The sequence below is a fragment of the Aythya marila genome (assembly GCF_965140915.1).
Source record: "Aythya marila genome assembly, chromosome: 2".
Lineage (NCBI taxonomy): Eukaryota > Metazoa > Chordata > Aves > Anseriformes > Anatidae > Aythya > Aythya marila.
The window spans coordinates 84,949,060-84,962,793 of NC_139043.1; the positions used below are offsets into that span (position 1 = coordinate 84,949,060).

The following is a 13,734-nucleotide window of genomic DNA, read 5'->3' on the forward strand; positions in this document are numbered from 1 at the left end:
ATTCCAGACGTGTTTGCACAGTTATTGGCAGTGAGCCCTCTCCATATTGCTAGTAATTACTGAAATAGACATCATGTGTTACCCAGCCCTTGCTTTTCCAATAATTTTGATGTGGGTCTACATATTTCTTTGATAAGAAAACACAACACTACTACCCAGTGACAGTCTGCAGCTTCATTATCCTAAGCTCTCAATCACTGTTAAATTTTTCAGTCTTTGGCATTTAACCCGATTTTCATAACTTGTAGCTATTTATGCCTTTTTTTCTGGTTTGTTGAAAAGAATAGTTTTAGTAGATGACATTCACTGACTTTTTTTCTCCAGTTTGATCACTGCAGTGTAAATCATTCCACTGTCATCTCCTTTCTTTCTTCCTTTCATAAATGAGGTTATGTGACTTTTGTGATAAGAAGTGGGGCAAAGCTGGCATGCAGAGATTTGTTTTGGGATAAGACGTGAGATGAGAATTGCTAAGCGTAAAGAGAAGTGAAGGATTCTATATGTGCATTAAGTGGTAAAGTTTTTCTTTAAGCACTCTGATGAGTATTTTGTTAAGAGAGAATACTGTTAGAATTATAGAATCATTAAGGTATCCAAGATCATCTAGTCCAACCATCCCCTACACCAATATTACATCCAACTTGTTGAAACTCATAAAATGCTTTATTTGAAGCTGCTTTGATTTAATTTTCCTGGGAAGCCATGCTCTTTTCCTCGTCAGTTTATTTTCATTGACACAGTTTTTTAATTCCTGTGTTTGTACAGTCTGTAATCACTTTCTCCTTTTGTTTTCATGTTTAACTTTTTGGCTTGAATGTCTCTAGCAATGACACCTTGCTCCAATAGAGTTCTTTGCCTTTTTGCTGAGACTTCCAATAAGGTATAAAATAAAAGGGCTACAATCCTTTCCTAAGGAATTTTCCCAGAGCAGCAGAGCAGTTCTGACCGCAACCACACAGACTATAGTCAATTAAAACCTCATCTGGAAAGGAAGTACACAGCTATTTCTGCATTTTACTTCCTCAGTCTGGAAATAGAAAATATCAATTAGTCCTTTTTTTTTTTTTTTTTTTTTTTTTTTGGTGGGTGGGGTGTTTATTTATTTATATTTATTTATTTATTTTAGAAACATCTGTCTTACCAGGAATTGGCTGGAGATCAAAAAATGTTTTATTTGCAACCACAGTTCCAAAAATAAAACATAGATGGATTAAGCCCTTTCTAAACAAACTTTATATAAAACCAACAATATTAAAAAAGCTAAAAATAGTGTTGTGAGAGAGGAATTGATTTACAGGCAGTTTTTTAGATTGCTGCAAATTAAATGGAAAATGTGAAGCAGTTATATAAATCAACAGGAGATTCAGTTCTGACATGCCTGCAAAAAATGCCTGCCCACTTATTCCTCAGTCAACACATCGTTGCTCTGTTTCTGTGCATCCTGATCTTTTGAAAGGCTTGGTTTCTTCACAGTATGTACATCCATCATAGCATATAAGTCACGCAGAAGGAAGAGATGTTTCTTTGCATAAATCCCTGGGAGCAGCATCACATACTTTGCCTAGAACAGATTGCTGTGTGTGTGTGCATGTACTGGCACATGTTTTTGTTGCAAGCTCCACTGGGAAACCCAAAGGCAGGATTCAGCTTGCCTAAACATAGGCACGTGTTGCTTTTTGAGAAGCCAAAGGGGATCTGAAACATCTGCATGAAAGTGGAAGATATATTTCCAGTATTAAGGATGCAAGTTCTGGGATGTTGATATCCACTCTTGAAAAAAATATGGACAATTTTATATGTATGTTTGACTGGGCAGTTGCACTTTCTGAACAGGTAAACACAAACCCGTGAATGTGTGTATGTAATTTGAGGTTACATTTATTACAGGCATATTTTTCATATGTCTCTATCTGGGTACCTGCTTTTCAACCAGGCAACCTGTAAAATGTTATGCTTTTATTTGGATTGCCTTTTCCTTTCTTATTTTTTGCCCGCTTAGTCACGGACTCTGACAGATGAGTTACACTGATGCTTGCTAGGGTGATTTAAGCAGCTCACAGCTCAGCTGTCCCCATTTGCTAGAGGTCATATTTTCCCATAGTGGAGTTGGCAGAAGCAAATGCATGTGCATCTCAGTTGCTGTGCTTCCTGGTCCAAGTGATTACGAGCTATGAGTGAAGATAGTTTTATGCTTATACATTCAACTGTAGCAGCAATGATCGAGGTGTGGACACACATCACTTCTGTCAGTTCTGCTGTAGCTTCTGCCCCGGGGAAAGGCAGATGTCTGTGGTGTGATAAAGTATTAAATTGCACTCAAGTGCACTTCAAGTTCAGTTATACTACTGCTCGCTTCAGTGTGTTTGGGTCAAGGCCTGAAAATGAGGATTATAGCTTTTTTTTTTTTTTAACCTACTTGCTATACCCATTTTCCACAGGTGCTGTCCATTCCATCACCATTTAGAAAAAGAAAAAAAATTGCTTGAAAGAACGATGTGCAGGTTGTATTTGTGTTTTTCGCTTTCACTCATTTACAGAAGACCAGTGTGGCCTCTGAGATATGAAGATGTGGATGTTCACATACAGATTAATTTGACTTGCCTCCTAGCAGATCCAAATGTTTGGAGTTTCTGGAGACAACAGTCCATCCAGTTCTGGACAGCTATCTGGTAGCCATATTTTGCCAAAATGATGCCTTCATCAGGATTCCAAATCCATATTCAGATTACGTTCTAAGTAGCTTTGTTTTCAGAAGTACAACACATACATTTTCTGCTGCCTTTATCAAAAGGTATAGATCATCACAATCATTGAATGTCTCTCACTTGTGTGACTAAATCTGATTTTAGTGGATTTTAATAATTGCACAGCTTAATGCATTTGAACAAGCAGTTCTGTTTTTTACTGCAGCTCCTGGGTCCGTACTGGCAAGTCTGAGTCAAAGTTCATGGCATTTGTCATTTAACAGCTGCTCTAACATTTACAGTGTTATCTCAGGAGTGGTGACATTACAGGATTTTATTTTTCCCCGGTGATTTGTATACCATTTAAATCATTCTTTAGAAAGAAAAACACAGTAAGAATATTAAAGTAATCAGATTTTCAGAGCAAAGCCAGACTTCATCTCTTTCCAACATCGGCTCTCTCAAATTTTGGTTCCATTTTTGTACAAAGCACAGCTCATAAATCTTTAAAAGAGAGAGAAAAAAAATAAGACAAGCTGCAGTTGAGTACTGGTTCTCTAAATGAATTCACAAGCAGTTAATAATTTCATACTTTCAGCTCTGTATTGATGTACCAATGACTGGTAGTTTCATTTTTGCCCTCAGCTTAAAATGTGAAAGTTCAGCTGACCGTAGAAGATCGTATAATTGCAGGAAATCAGAATAATGATCACCCACAGGTTCATATAAGCACTAACTTTATATAAGGCTGCACTGATCATATAATAAATAGCTATGAACAAACAAAAAACAATCTCAGAAAATGTGCTCTATGGCTGGATCTAAAATAGTAATAATAGTTTTCTTTTTCTACATTATTCATTGGCTGGCTTTTCACCCACTTGGTTTTCCAGGTCAGAATATTATGGAAGTAAATGTGTCCTCAGCACATAAATTTCTAGAACTACTATCATTGTGCTTAATTTGAAACTGACTCATGAAAGACAGGAGCCATTTCTCTCCACAGGAGTACCACCCTGCTGCCTTATCCTCAATCCCATGATTACAGGCTATGCAGCTTCTCCTTTTTTCTCCCCCTCTTGTTTCACAATTACACATTGCTTTATCAATCTGTAGAGTCACTGCTCCATGGTAGCAAACAAAGCAAACCAAAATTTGTTTGCAGACTTTTCCCATTACTAAATTCAGGAAAAGGCACAATGACTAGTTAGTAACAGCTGAACCTAGGAATCAGAAATCTAAGGGCCCAATTCTTTGTAAGTCACAAAGTGAAGCAACTCCAGCGTTATCTGTCAAAACTATATTGAAGTCCCAGATTTGCTTCCACTTTTAATAATTTAAATTGCTGTTGAGGGGGTCTTCTTTTCAAGCTCTCATTATTTTTAGAAGCCTACAGGAAGGAAAAGCTATGCTGTAGAATAGAAATCAAGGTAATTTATATGAGGGAGCAGATTTGCAGACTTTACAAAACAGCAGTCTCTGTAATTGAGGAGTTGACAGCCTTTTTGTGCCTTTTTGACTGTTGGATTATCTTCTAATGTTCTTACTCTCAGTTAATAAATACTTGGATAGCCATGCTTTCCAGCTATTAAAAAAAAATGAATTTTTAAGTTCAATAGTTAATAATAACTATTTCAGCAATTTAAGAGCGATTTTTGTCAGGAATTGTAGGGCCAGTGTGAAAAAGTTAAGCTTCTCAGTAAGAGTATGTGGAGCTAATTGCAAACAATTGAGTTATTACAGCAGAGTAAATCACCCCTTATCTGTCTGACTTAATCCACCTTCTTCTGCATTTGTAATAGCTAAAGCCACATGCACAGATCATTAGCATGGTCCAGCTGAGTTGGTAATGCACTAAGCTGCAGCAACTCAATTGATTACAATAAGCTGAGCATACCCCCCAAAAGGAATTTTGAACAACCCCCTTTTCCCCACTGGTGAAGTACTGAGTCATCAGGTAAGAAAAATCACTGCCTGCAGGTAGCTATGTTCCTTTCACTGATATTTTCAAATTGTACCTTCAAATTTTGCCTTTCAAAACTAGTCCCTTCTTAATTTTAAAGGTAAAGCTGAAATTCCCTCTCTTCGTAATTCAATGTAGAAATACAGGTTTCAAAGCTTGTGTTTACACACTAGTTTTAAGTTCTGACATAAATGCTGAAAAAATCATTTTGATTCATGTGTAAGTTATACATCATTTGCCTTTAATTATATTTATATTTCACCATCTACTTTTCATGTTGTCACTCATATTTGGAGGTCGTGTCTTACTTGCTGCAGTTGAGACCTTCACTACATGGCAATACATTGCCTGCTTAACTGAAATCACTTGAATCAGTTTCAGTAAATCCATGCAGTCATTTATAGGTGGACAATCCCTTCAGCTTTACAGCCTTCATTATTTGCTGTCCTGAGTGTTCTGTTTTCATCAACTCAGTAATATATTTTATTTCCTTTGTGCAGGCTTTGCAGCAGTCTAAATGACACCACACAACATGCAGGGCAAAAATAACTGAGCCCTTAGTTCTTTTACAGACACCTCTAGGCTTACTGAAGTTTAGCAGGTTTAGATGATCTTGTCCCCATCTTCTAATCCCCTCTTCCAGAGGTTTCCATCCCACAGCAGAGCTGCTAGAACAGGAGGCACACAGCAATCTGTGGTCATGATACAGCTTGCCAAGCCCCAGATAGATAAAGGGGAACTTGCGATCAGACTTCTGACTCTTAACTAGAGCACGTGAACCCTGGACACCAATCCCCTAATGAATAACTGTTGTGCAAAAGAATAATCCTCAGTTGAAGGATGGGACACACTCTCAGTATCAGTAATGTTTTAACTTAATCACCTTATTTTACTAGATGCACCAGCTTCCTGCCCCGGGTACTTTTAAGCCGATACAATGATTTTAAAGGCCTCGACAATTATTTATCAGTGTTTAGGATGGCAATTTGATATCATTGATTCTTAATTAGTGGCAAGTTCCTAGTAAGTACATAACTGACAAAGCTGCTTAAATGTGATGCTTAAAATTAGTGGTGTACACAGATACAGAAAAGAACATAAGTGCTTGAATGTGGTAGAATAATGAAAATACAATTTTTTATTTTCAAATCAGTCAAGGGAATACTCTTTTCCATGTTCCTGGGTGTAGCTGAATAAACAATCCTTCAGAGCATGTTGCACAGCACATCCAAGTTGTGAGGCATTTCATAGACCATGGGTAGAGTAGAAGAGAAGGAGGAATGAGAGGAGGAGTTTTCTGTTTAGGCCATACATTTTAAGAAGCATTGCTTGTCTTCTGATGGTTAGCAATGCTTTCAGTATCTTCAGTGCCCCAACAATGAAAGGAACAGAGTAATTTATGGGAGGATTATATCATTGTGGGCAAAATGTAGAAAGTACTCTTCATCCAAGGAGAATCGATGGCTAACTTTGTTAGAGAAGCCTGGAATTCCATGTTACCCTATACTACAAAGGAACAGTCTGACCAGAGATAAAATTCTGGTTCCCTTTGTGGACTTCAAACACATTCAAAAGTTTGTAGTTTCAGCCTGTTCAAGACATAGAATTCTGAATATTCAATACTCAATACTTGCTTGCAAGTACCAGATGACACAGCTGTAACCAAACTTCCAATGAATTGCAATGAAACACATTACGTTTTAAATACACTTCAGTCTTAGTTTGAAAACTGACAGTAAATTCCACTAGACAGATTTTTGACTGGCTTTAAGATATTGAGAAGATATCACCACTGAGAATGGATTATTATTTTTTTCATCTTGTTTACACTTCTTAGTTACCATTGTGATCATAGCTTGGAGCCGTTTCCTGCCTTAGCAGTCAGGGAAGCACAGCATGGTTGTTGTTGACTTGTGTTGACTTGCAATTCACTGAGGGGTTTGAAACTGTTGGACTGAAAATTGGTTGTCTCCCATAGCAAGAATCTAGCTTCCAAAGCATTATAGCATTATTGTTGTTTTGGTACCTGAATGCTTTAATGATGAACCAGTATCCCATCATCCAAAGGCTAGCAAAGAGGCAGCCCAAAACATCTTCTGCTCCAGAGTGTTCATAGTCTGACCATGCAAGTGTTAAATGGGTGTGTGGAGAGGAGAGGAAGGGTACTGTGTTAACAGGCTGTGCTGCACACAGCATTTAGAAGTAGGCTTCTTCAGTAGTTGCGATGGGATTGCACCAGGGACACTTGAAGGATTGGTACAAATTAAGCTGTCAGCAGGCAGACTTGTTGCTCTGGATTTACTGTGGGTTTACTTTTCATTTTTCTACTAGCAGTGTGCAAAAATACGTATAAATTCTTGATGTGTTTGGTTATTTATAAAAAATAAAATAAAATAAAATAAAATAAAATAAAATTATCCTGTCCTGTATCACATAACAATTATAACAATCTGATTTTCTTGGTGCATTTGGGTAGGGTGGTCAACCATGGTGCAGGTCCATAAATGTGTTAGGTTTGGAAGAATCCAAATCAACATCTTATTAATAAACTCTTTCTATATTGTCTTGAAATCTGTGTCGGAATAAAGAACTACTTCTTCATTAGACATTTCTAGATTCATTTTGAATATGAGTTAATTACAAATATCATGCTTTAAAATGGACTGTTACACTATTAGGAATGTAATATACATAATGTATGAAATGAACTTTTATCACCCTAACTGGTTCTCAGGTGCCAGTATGAATGTGAGCATCCAAGCAGCACTACTTAAAAATAAAAATGTCACTTTCTCAATGCCACTGGGCAGTTTTGTGGCTGATGTGGAGCTGAAGGTGCTCCTACCAGCCTTTATCCCTTTGAGATATTCAGTTAAGTTACTCATGATTGATTGATCTTTTTTTTTTTTTTTTTTTTTTTTAATTTCCTTTATAAAAACTTTACTCATTTGACAAAAAAAAAAAAAAAAAAGTAGAAAAAGGGGAAAGTGGTGACTTTCTTCACTCCATAATTCGATATTTATAACATAAGTACTTCAATTCTTTGTACAAAGCTTAATTGTTTTATGAGACGAGATGAAGATTGCAGGAACTTTTCTTAGCTAAATAAAGCATAGGCAGAATGTGAGTGCTGAACTCTCACAATCTGATGACCTGCCCAGCTAGACCTGAACTCCTCCAGGGAAAATGGTTACAAATTCAGCTTTTAATTCCCTTTATGTTTCCCTTTTTATCAACTGTTTGGTTTTTTGTTTTTGTTCTTGTTTTTTTTCCATTTGTTTTGTTTAAAGTATACAAAATAAAAACAAAAGGTTGTGCTCAGTCAGTGTTTGCATCCAAAAAAGAAATTCATTCACTTCAAAAGAAGCATGTTCCTTTTGAATAGGGTAAAATGTTTTTCCTCCGTCTATCCATCAAAATATTTTTAAAAATCCTTTATGAACACAGCTTACGTACCCTTACTGTACAGCACTACAGGATTGCTTCTGTGTGCAGCGACAGTCTCTGAAGCCCTGTCTCCACTGAAATCAATAGAACTTTTCCCATTGATGTCAACTGAAGCTAAAATACTGCCTATAAACTAGGATATAGATTGCTCTTTGTGTGATGAAAATACAATGGAGATCTTAAAAGTCTTTTAGGTTTTTGTTTTTTAAGTACAGCTGTGAAGTTTACAGTGTAGAAGATGTTTTGCTTAACAACTTTAACGACAGATTTGATGTGGTTTGGGTGTTCTTTTAGGTCATGCTTTTCAAATAGTACTATAATAGAAAAATGAAAATAAAATAAGGTATATCTAATGGTATTTGTTTTAAGAACAGGGCTTTTTAAACCCTAAAAAGACAGGTTTTTTTTTGTCTTTTGTTTGTTTTAGTTTGAAAATGCTTACTAAAGGGATAAGACGTTTTTAATGAAAATAAATGAAACATTCCCTTTTTCAAATTCAGTTAGTGATTCTCCTAAACATATTTTTTAGCCACTGCAAGGTAAATGCAGTGATATCTTTTGGTTCTTGAAGAGGGGAAGGGTATATTTGTCCTTCGGGAAACGTGTGTTTTGATGTGTAAACAAGGATCCCTATAAACAGAAACAGGTTTTCTCTAGAGTTTTATAATGCTGTTACATTCATTTTGACCTTTGTTTTGATTGCATGAGAAAGCTGTCCTTTCCTTTAACTGCATATTACTGTTACAAGCTCAAAGCTTGGGAGAAGGCTGAGATACTCAGATTCTTATATCTTGCTGCCCTATCTTGTCCCAGATGAAACACTAGACTATTCAATTTATAATTCAGTAACATTATTTTCCATTGGTGTTTTATCTTCTGAAAAAATTAAATAAATATTTTGGTCCAGACAAACCGAAGCGTGGCAGGATGGAACAAAGAGCAAACAATTTATAAGTATTTTTAACCAGTAGACTGCTCAGTGATTCCAAAATAATATTTAAGAATACTATATATAAAAAGTAAATCATAAAACATAACTGTTGGGCCAAGTATATTTGAATGGGCTGTTAATGTTGATTTAACTGCCTTGTCTCTCACATCAACAGATGAGAAAGAAAAACACAAATAAGAACAAAAGAAGTGTATTCAACCTACTGTATACACCGAAGACATAAGAGTCTGTAAGGAGATAATTCTCTCCATAGTATGTGCAATGTAAATTGAAATAGAACATATTATCTAATTATGTGTATATATATATATATGAAGAATTATATACATATATATGAAGAATTTTGTTTCAAATACAGGTTAGATTTTAGCATAGTTTCCTAAGGAAATTGATAAAAACAAATTTGAACTAGGGGTAAAAGTCTAAGAGACAGTAATATGCTTGAATTTTTTTAAAAAAGAGATTATTCAGATGGCATCTGAGAAGTGTATTAGCGGCAATATTCAGAACATTGCCACTAAATTAACTGCTTCCTCCTTTGCTTATTTTTAATTGAGAATGGGTTAATTGCATAAGTCTCACACTGTTTTTCATGACTTTCACCTGTCTACACCATATCCACGTCAGAAACACTTCCCATTTCTAGCAACTTTATTTTTGATTGAAAAATACAAAAATCAACAGCAAACAAGGAACTGAGACTTCTATACCACTGTGAAATAGCTGTGCTGAAACTAACCTTGTAGAATCTACTTTACTGATTGAATTATTCTTGCTTATATACTACTAGATAAAAAGTTTGAATTTTGAGATATTTGCACATAATACAACACTTCTTCCGGATTGACATTGAATTTTTCCAAGGCATTTGCCTTCACAACAGGAAAATCTTTGATTTGAAAAACTGAGCTCCATGGCAAACGTTAAATGGAATAAGAACTGGCTCACTGACAAATTGAAAAATGTGGTGTTAATGGACAGATATAAATGACTGGGGATGTTTTTAGCAGGGTCTGCCTGGAATCACTTCTTGGGTCAATAGCACTTAACATTTTTATCAACAGTCTAGACAGTGATATAAGACATCTTCTGTGAAGTTTGATCATGGCATAGATTCTTGAGGTAGTAAATAATATGGTAGACAATTGCAGAAGCTAATAAAACATATCTTAATATTGCCAAACACCATACTTTTATGTGGGATAGGAAGCTATATGAAGTTGTAAAGCTATGATGTAGAAAACAACAGGTTATCAGAGATAATTGGGTCTACTTAAGCTCTTTGTGCAGTGCTATTAAAGGAAAAAGTACTAATGTAATAATGTATGTTTTAAAGTCAGACTGTCCAGTAGAAAAATGTCATGATTCCATGTGCATGCTGTAAAGATAAGACTGCTTCTGGAGTGACAATTCAAATTTTGTCCAGTCTTAAGAAATATAAAGAGGTATGTCAAAAGGGAAATATAAGAATTCACAGGACCTGCAGATCAATTTTAAAATGCAAAGTTTTAAAAATTTCAGTTTAGTTTATCATTGTGTATGACTGCTTCGGCATGAAAAATATATTTGTAGGTACAGGACAGGGTCAATATTGTTGATAAAGGCACAACAAAATTCGGTGACTGAAAAATTAAATTAAGGGGAAAATGCAGCCTTGAATTAACTTGAAATTTGCTAGTTCTGAGGATTACTAAATAGTGTAACAGGAGGTGATAGAGTTGTCAGTGCTAGATGTCTTTTAAAAAAAGAAAGAGAGAAAAAATAAAAAAAAAAAAGGAAAGTTAATTTTGCTTGACAGATGCACCGTAACCCAGCTGATGGAGAGGACTGCACGTTACAGGTGAATAAGCCGCTGGGATGGCAAGCTGGGTGCTTCTGGCTGTTCCTGGGATCTGTTAATTTTATGAGTTTTTTAACAGTTCATGTGCCATGAGGAAAGCAGTCACACATGTTTTGTTCTCAGTCTTTACATCAAATAAAACATTACATAAAACATATGTGATACAGTAAAATGTGAGTTAAACAGTTGCATAAAGGAGTCATTTCCCCTGCTATATGCAGAGTGAGAGAGTTTGCTTGTTCTTTGCTGTCTTCTGATCAAGAAACAAGTCGAGGCTGAAACTCAGATTTTGAAAAGGTTAATACAGTCCTCTGCACTTTGAGGGGATCCTCTTTCATAGATGTTTCCTGAATGTGGTCACTAATATAGTGATTGCCAGATTTTAAACTGGAAAGGGACTTTGTACAGCCTTGAGGAGTGAACAAAAGTAGTCCAGCTGAAACACAGCATAAGATAGAGCATCTAGCAAAAATTTAATGGCTTTGGAAAATCTAAGATCTCTTTCTTGCCTGAAATAATACAAAATTATGAAACCAGGAAGTTTGCCACAAAATAAAAGTCCTTCTTGCCTCATACTGTATGACTCTTGAACACAGATCTGGGTTCTCCAGGGCCTTGCCGTGTTAATGGAGTGGGAGTTTCTGGGGAGTAATTCTTATTCCAACTGCAATAGATAGAAAAATTAGAAAAGCTTTCAGGCGAACAAGTTTGTTTCAGATCTGGAATAGCAACATAGAATTTAAACCAAAATACAGGTTGAGAGCAATTACTTTCAGACTAATTAGATGTGCTTATAAGTTAGACCATTTAATACCAGAAGAGATAGCAGACTAAATAAAGTCTGAGATAAAAAGGCTGTTATCTCCATTGAAGGAGAGGAGCAGGTAATCAATTGCCTGGTGGAACATGGTAGAATCAGCTGGGGTTACTGAAGAAGGAGATTATTATAGTATGTCATATAACTATTATTTCTAGTGTGTCTGTAGTTTATAGTATCTAGTGGAATTACTAAGTTCCTAGGCTCCTTTTCAATAGGTACCCTCATCTAAGGAGCTCTCTAAGAGGTCACAGGTAGTGAACTTGTTTTAAAATTGTTGTTCCATTGGTGCCTATTTCTTTTTGTCTTTAATAATTTGTCAATGTAAACTTGTTCTGACATTTAATAGTTGTTTAATTTCATCCATATAATTTACAAAATGTTTGCATTGCATCAGATGCATGTTGTGATCTGGTAGGTGAATGGTGGGACCTATAGATTTTGATGGTACTCCTCAGAAGAAATATATTGTCTTTTGATCCATTTGTCTAATAAGAAAATTGACAATTCTGTGTTTGTTTGTTTCTTATGTGTAGTCTGTTTCCTTTGATGTGAATCAGTCTACATGGAATTTGCTTCTTCTGATAGGTTTAGCAGTGCAGGGCATTGTGGGTAATATGCACCACGGGTAGCCAGATGAAAGATATTTTTTGTCCATTTTCCTCTCAAAAATCATATTATACACAAAATGTACAGTGGTTTGCTTATTTATATGCCACTAGATTTTACCAAGAAATTATTCACTGGTTTGTTTTTTAATTTGAAGTTTATCAGAATTCCTTGTAATTAAAAGCTTTAAAATATTTAGCTATACCTTATTTGGGGATATTACTTTATAAAGGAAACTCATAGTTTTCTGCTTACTTTTTTTTACATGTCAAATAGATCTTAAAGATCGTATATGTATCTTATAGATCTAATTTGTACTAGTATATTATAGCTTCTATTAGTGTAATACGGTGTTTGCATAAACACAGAATAAAACACTTTCACTTTGAGATTAGCATTAAAAGTTTATTGGTGATCACTGCCATTGGAAACAATGGAAAAATATATTTATTATTATTATTGATTGACTTTTCTTTGTCTGCTTTGAGCTTATTTTTTTTTAAGTCATGTCTAATGATTGTAATCACTATGACCATTTTCTTTCAGGAATATCAGCCTTGTAACACCAATGCCTGTCCAGAGTTAAAAAAGACAACTCCTTGGACACCTTGGACTCCAGTCAATATTTCAGACAATGGTGGCCACTATGAACAACGATTCCGATATACCTGCAAAGCACGCTTGCCTGACCCAAATTTGCTAGAGGTGGGAAGGCAAAGGATTGAAATGCGTTATTGTTCCAGTGATGGCACTAGTGGGTGCTCGACAGATGGTAAGCAAAGATAGCATGGCTGCACAATGCCTCATGCTACTGAAGTGTCAGCAGTTCCATTTTCATCATATAGAAGTTTTTGCTGGCTGGTGTTTTGCGTAACAGAATTGATAATGAAAAGGAGGACATAGTGATCACAGTGGGGAATCTGGCTTATATTTCTTCCAGATGTAGCTTCATCATTCAGACTAATCAGGTTTCTTTTACTGCTAGCTATGAGATTTACCAGTTTGTTTAATATTTTGCAGCAATCTGTGGGCAATTACAGGGCATCCTAGTTATTGGAGTATTCTCTCACTTCCTTATACTGTCTTGGCATTTTTCTGTGATAGGGTTTGTGCAATATATAATGCATTTGATAAATATTTAGCTAGAATGTATAGTATTGATGCTGAGAAGAACTATTCACTCACTAATGCTGAAGTAACGTGTCAGATTCATGCAGGTGTTTAACTAAATAAGGAATTTATGAAGTGGATAATTTCAGTTATAAAACTTTATGTTATGCTATTGCCAGCAGTTTGAGTGCTGTTTATATCTAAGATGGCAAACTGAATTCCTGCAAAACTCTTTTCAACTCTAGATGACTTTAGATTGGAACTGTTTTATTTCTGAATTTTTCTCTTTCCCTAGCAGCCACACATAGTTTT

At 35.6% G+C, this 13,734-nt stretch overlaps 1 protein-coding gene across 7 annotated transcripts in view; it reads left to right on the forward strand.

Annotated features, from left to right (window-relative positions):
* SEMA5A (semaphorin 5A) overlaps nt 1-13,734 on the forward strand; it is a 340,995-nt gene that overhangs the window by 291,994 nt on the left and 35,267 nt on the right. For all 7 annotated transcript variants that reach the window (XM_082753180.1, XM_082753178.1, XM_082753176.1 and 4 more), the window contains one exon: nt 12,859-13,084. In XM_082753180.1, coding sequence (XP_082609306.1) covers nt 12,859-13,084 — 226 coding nt within the window. The remainder of the gene's footprint in view (nt 1-12,858; nt 13,085-13,734) is intronic.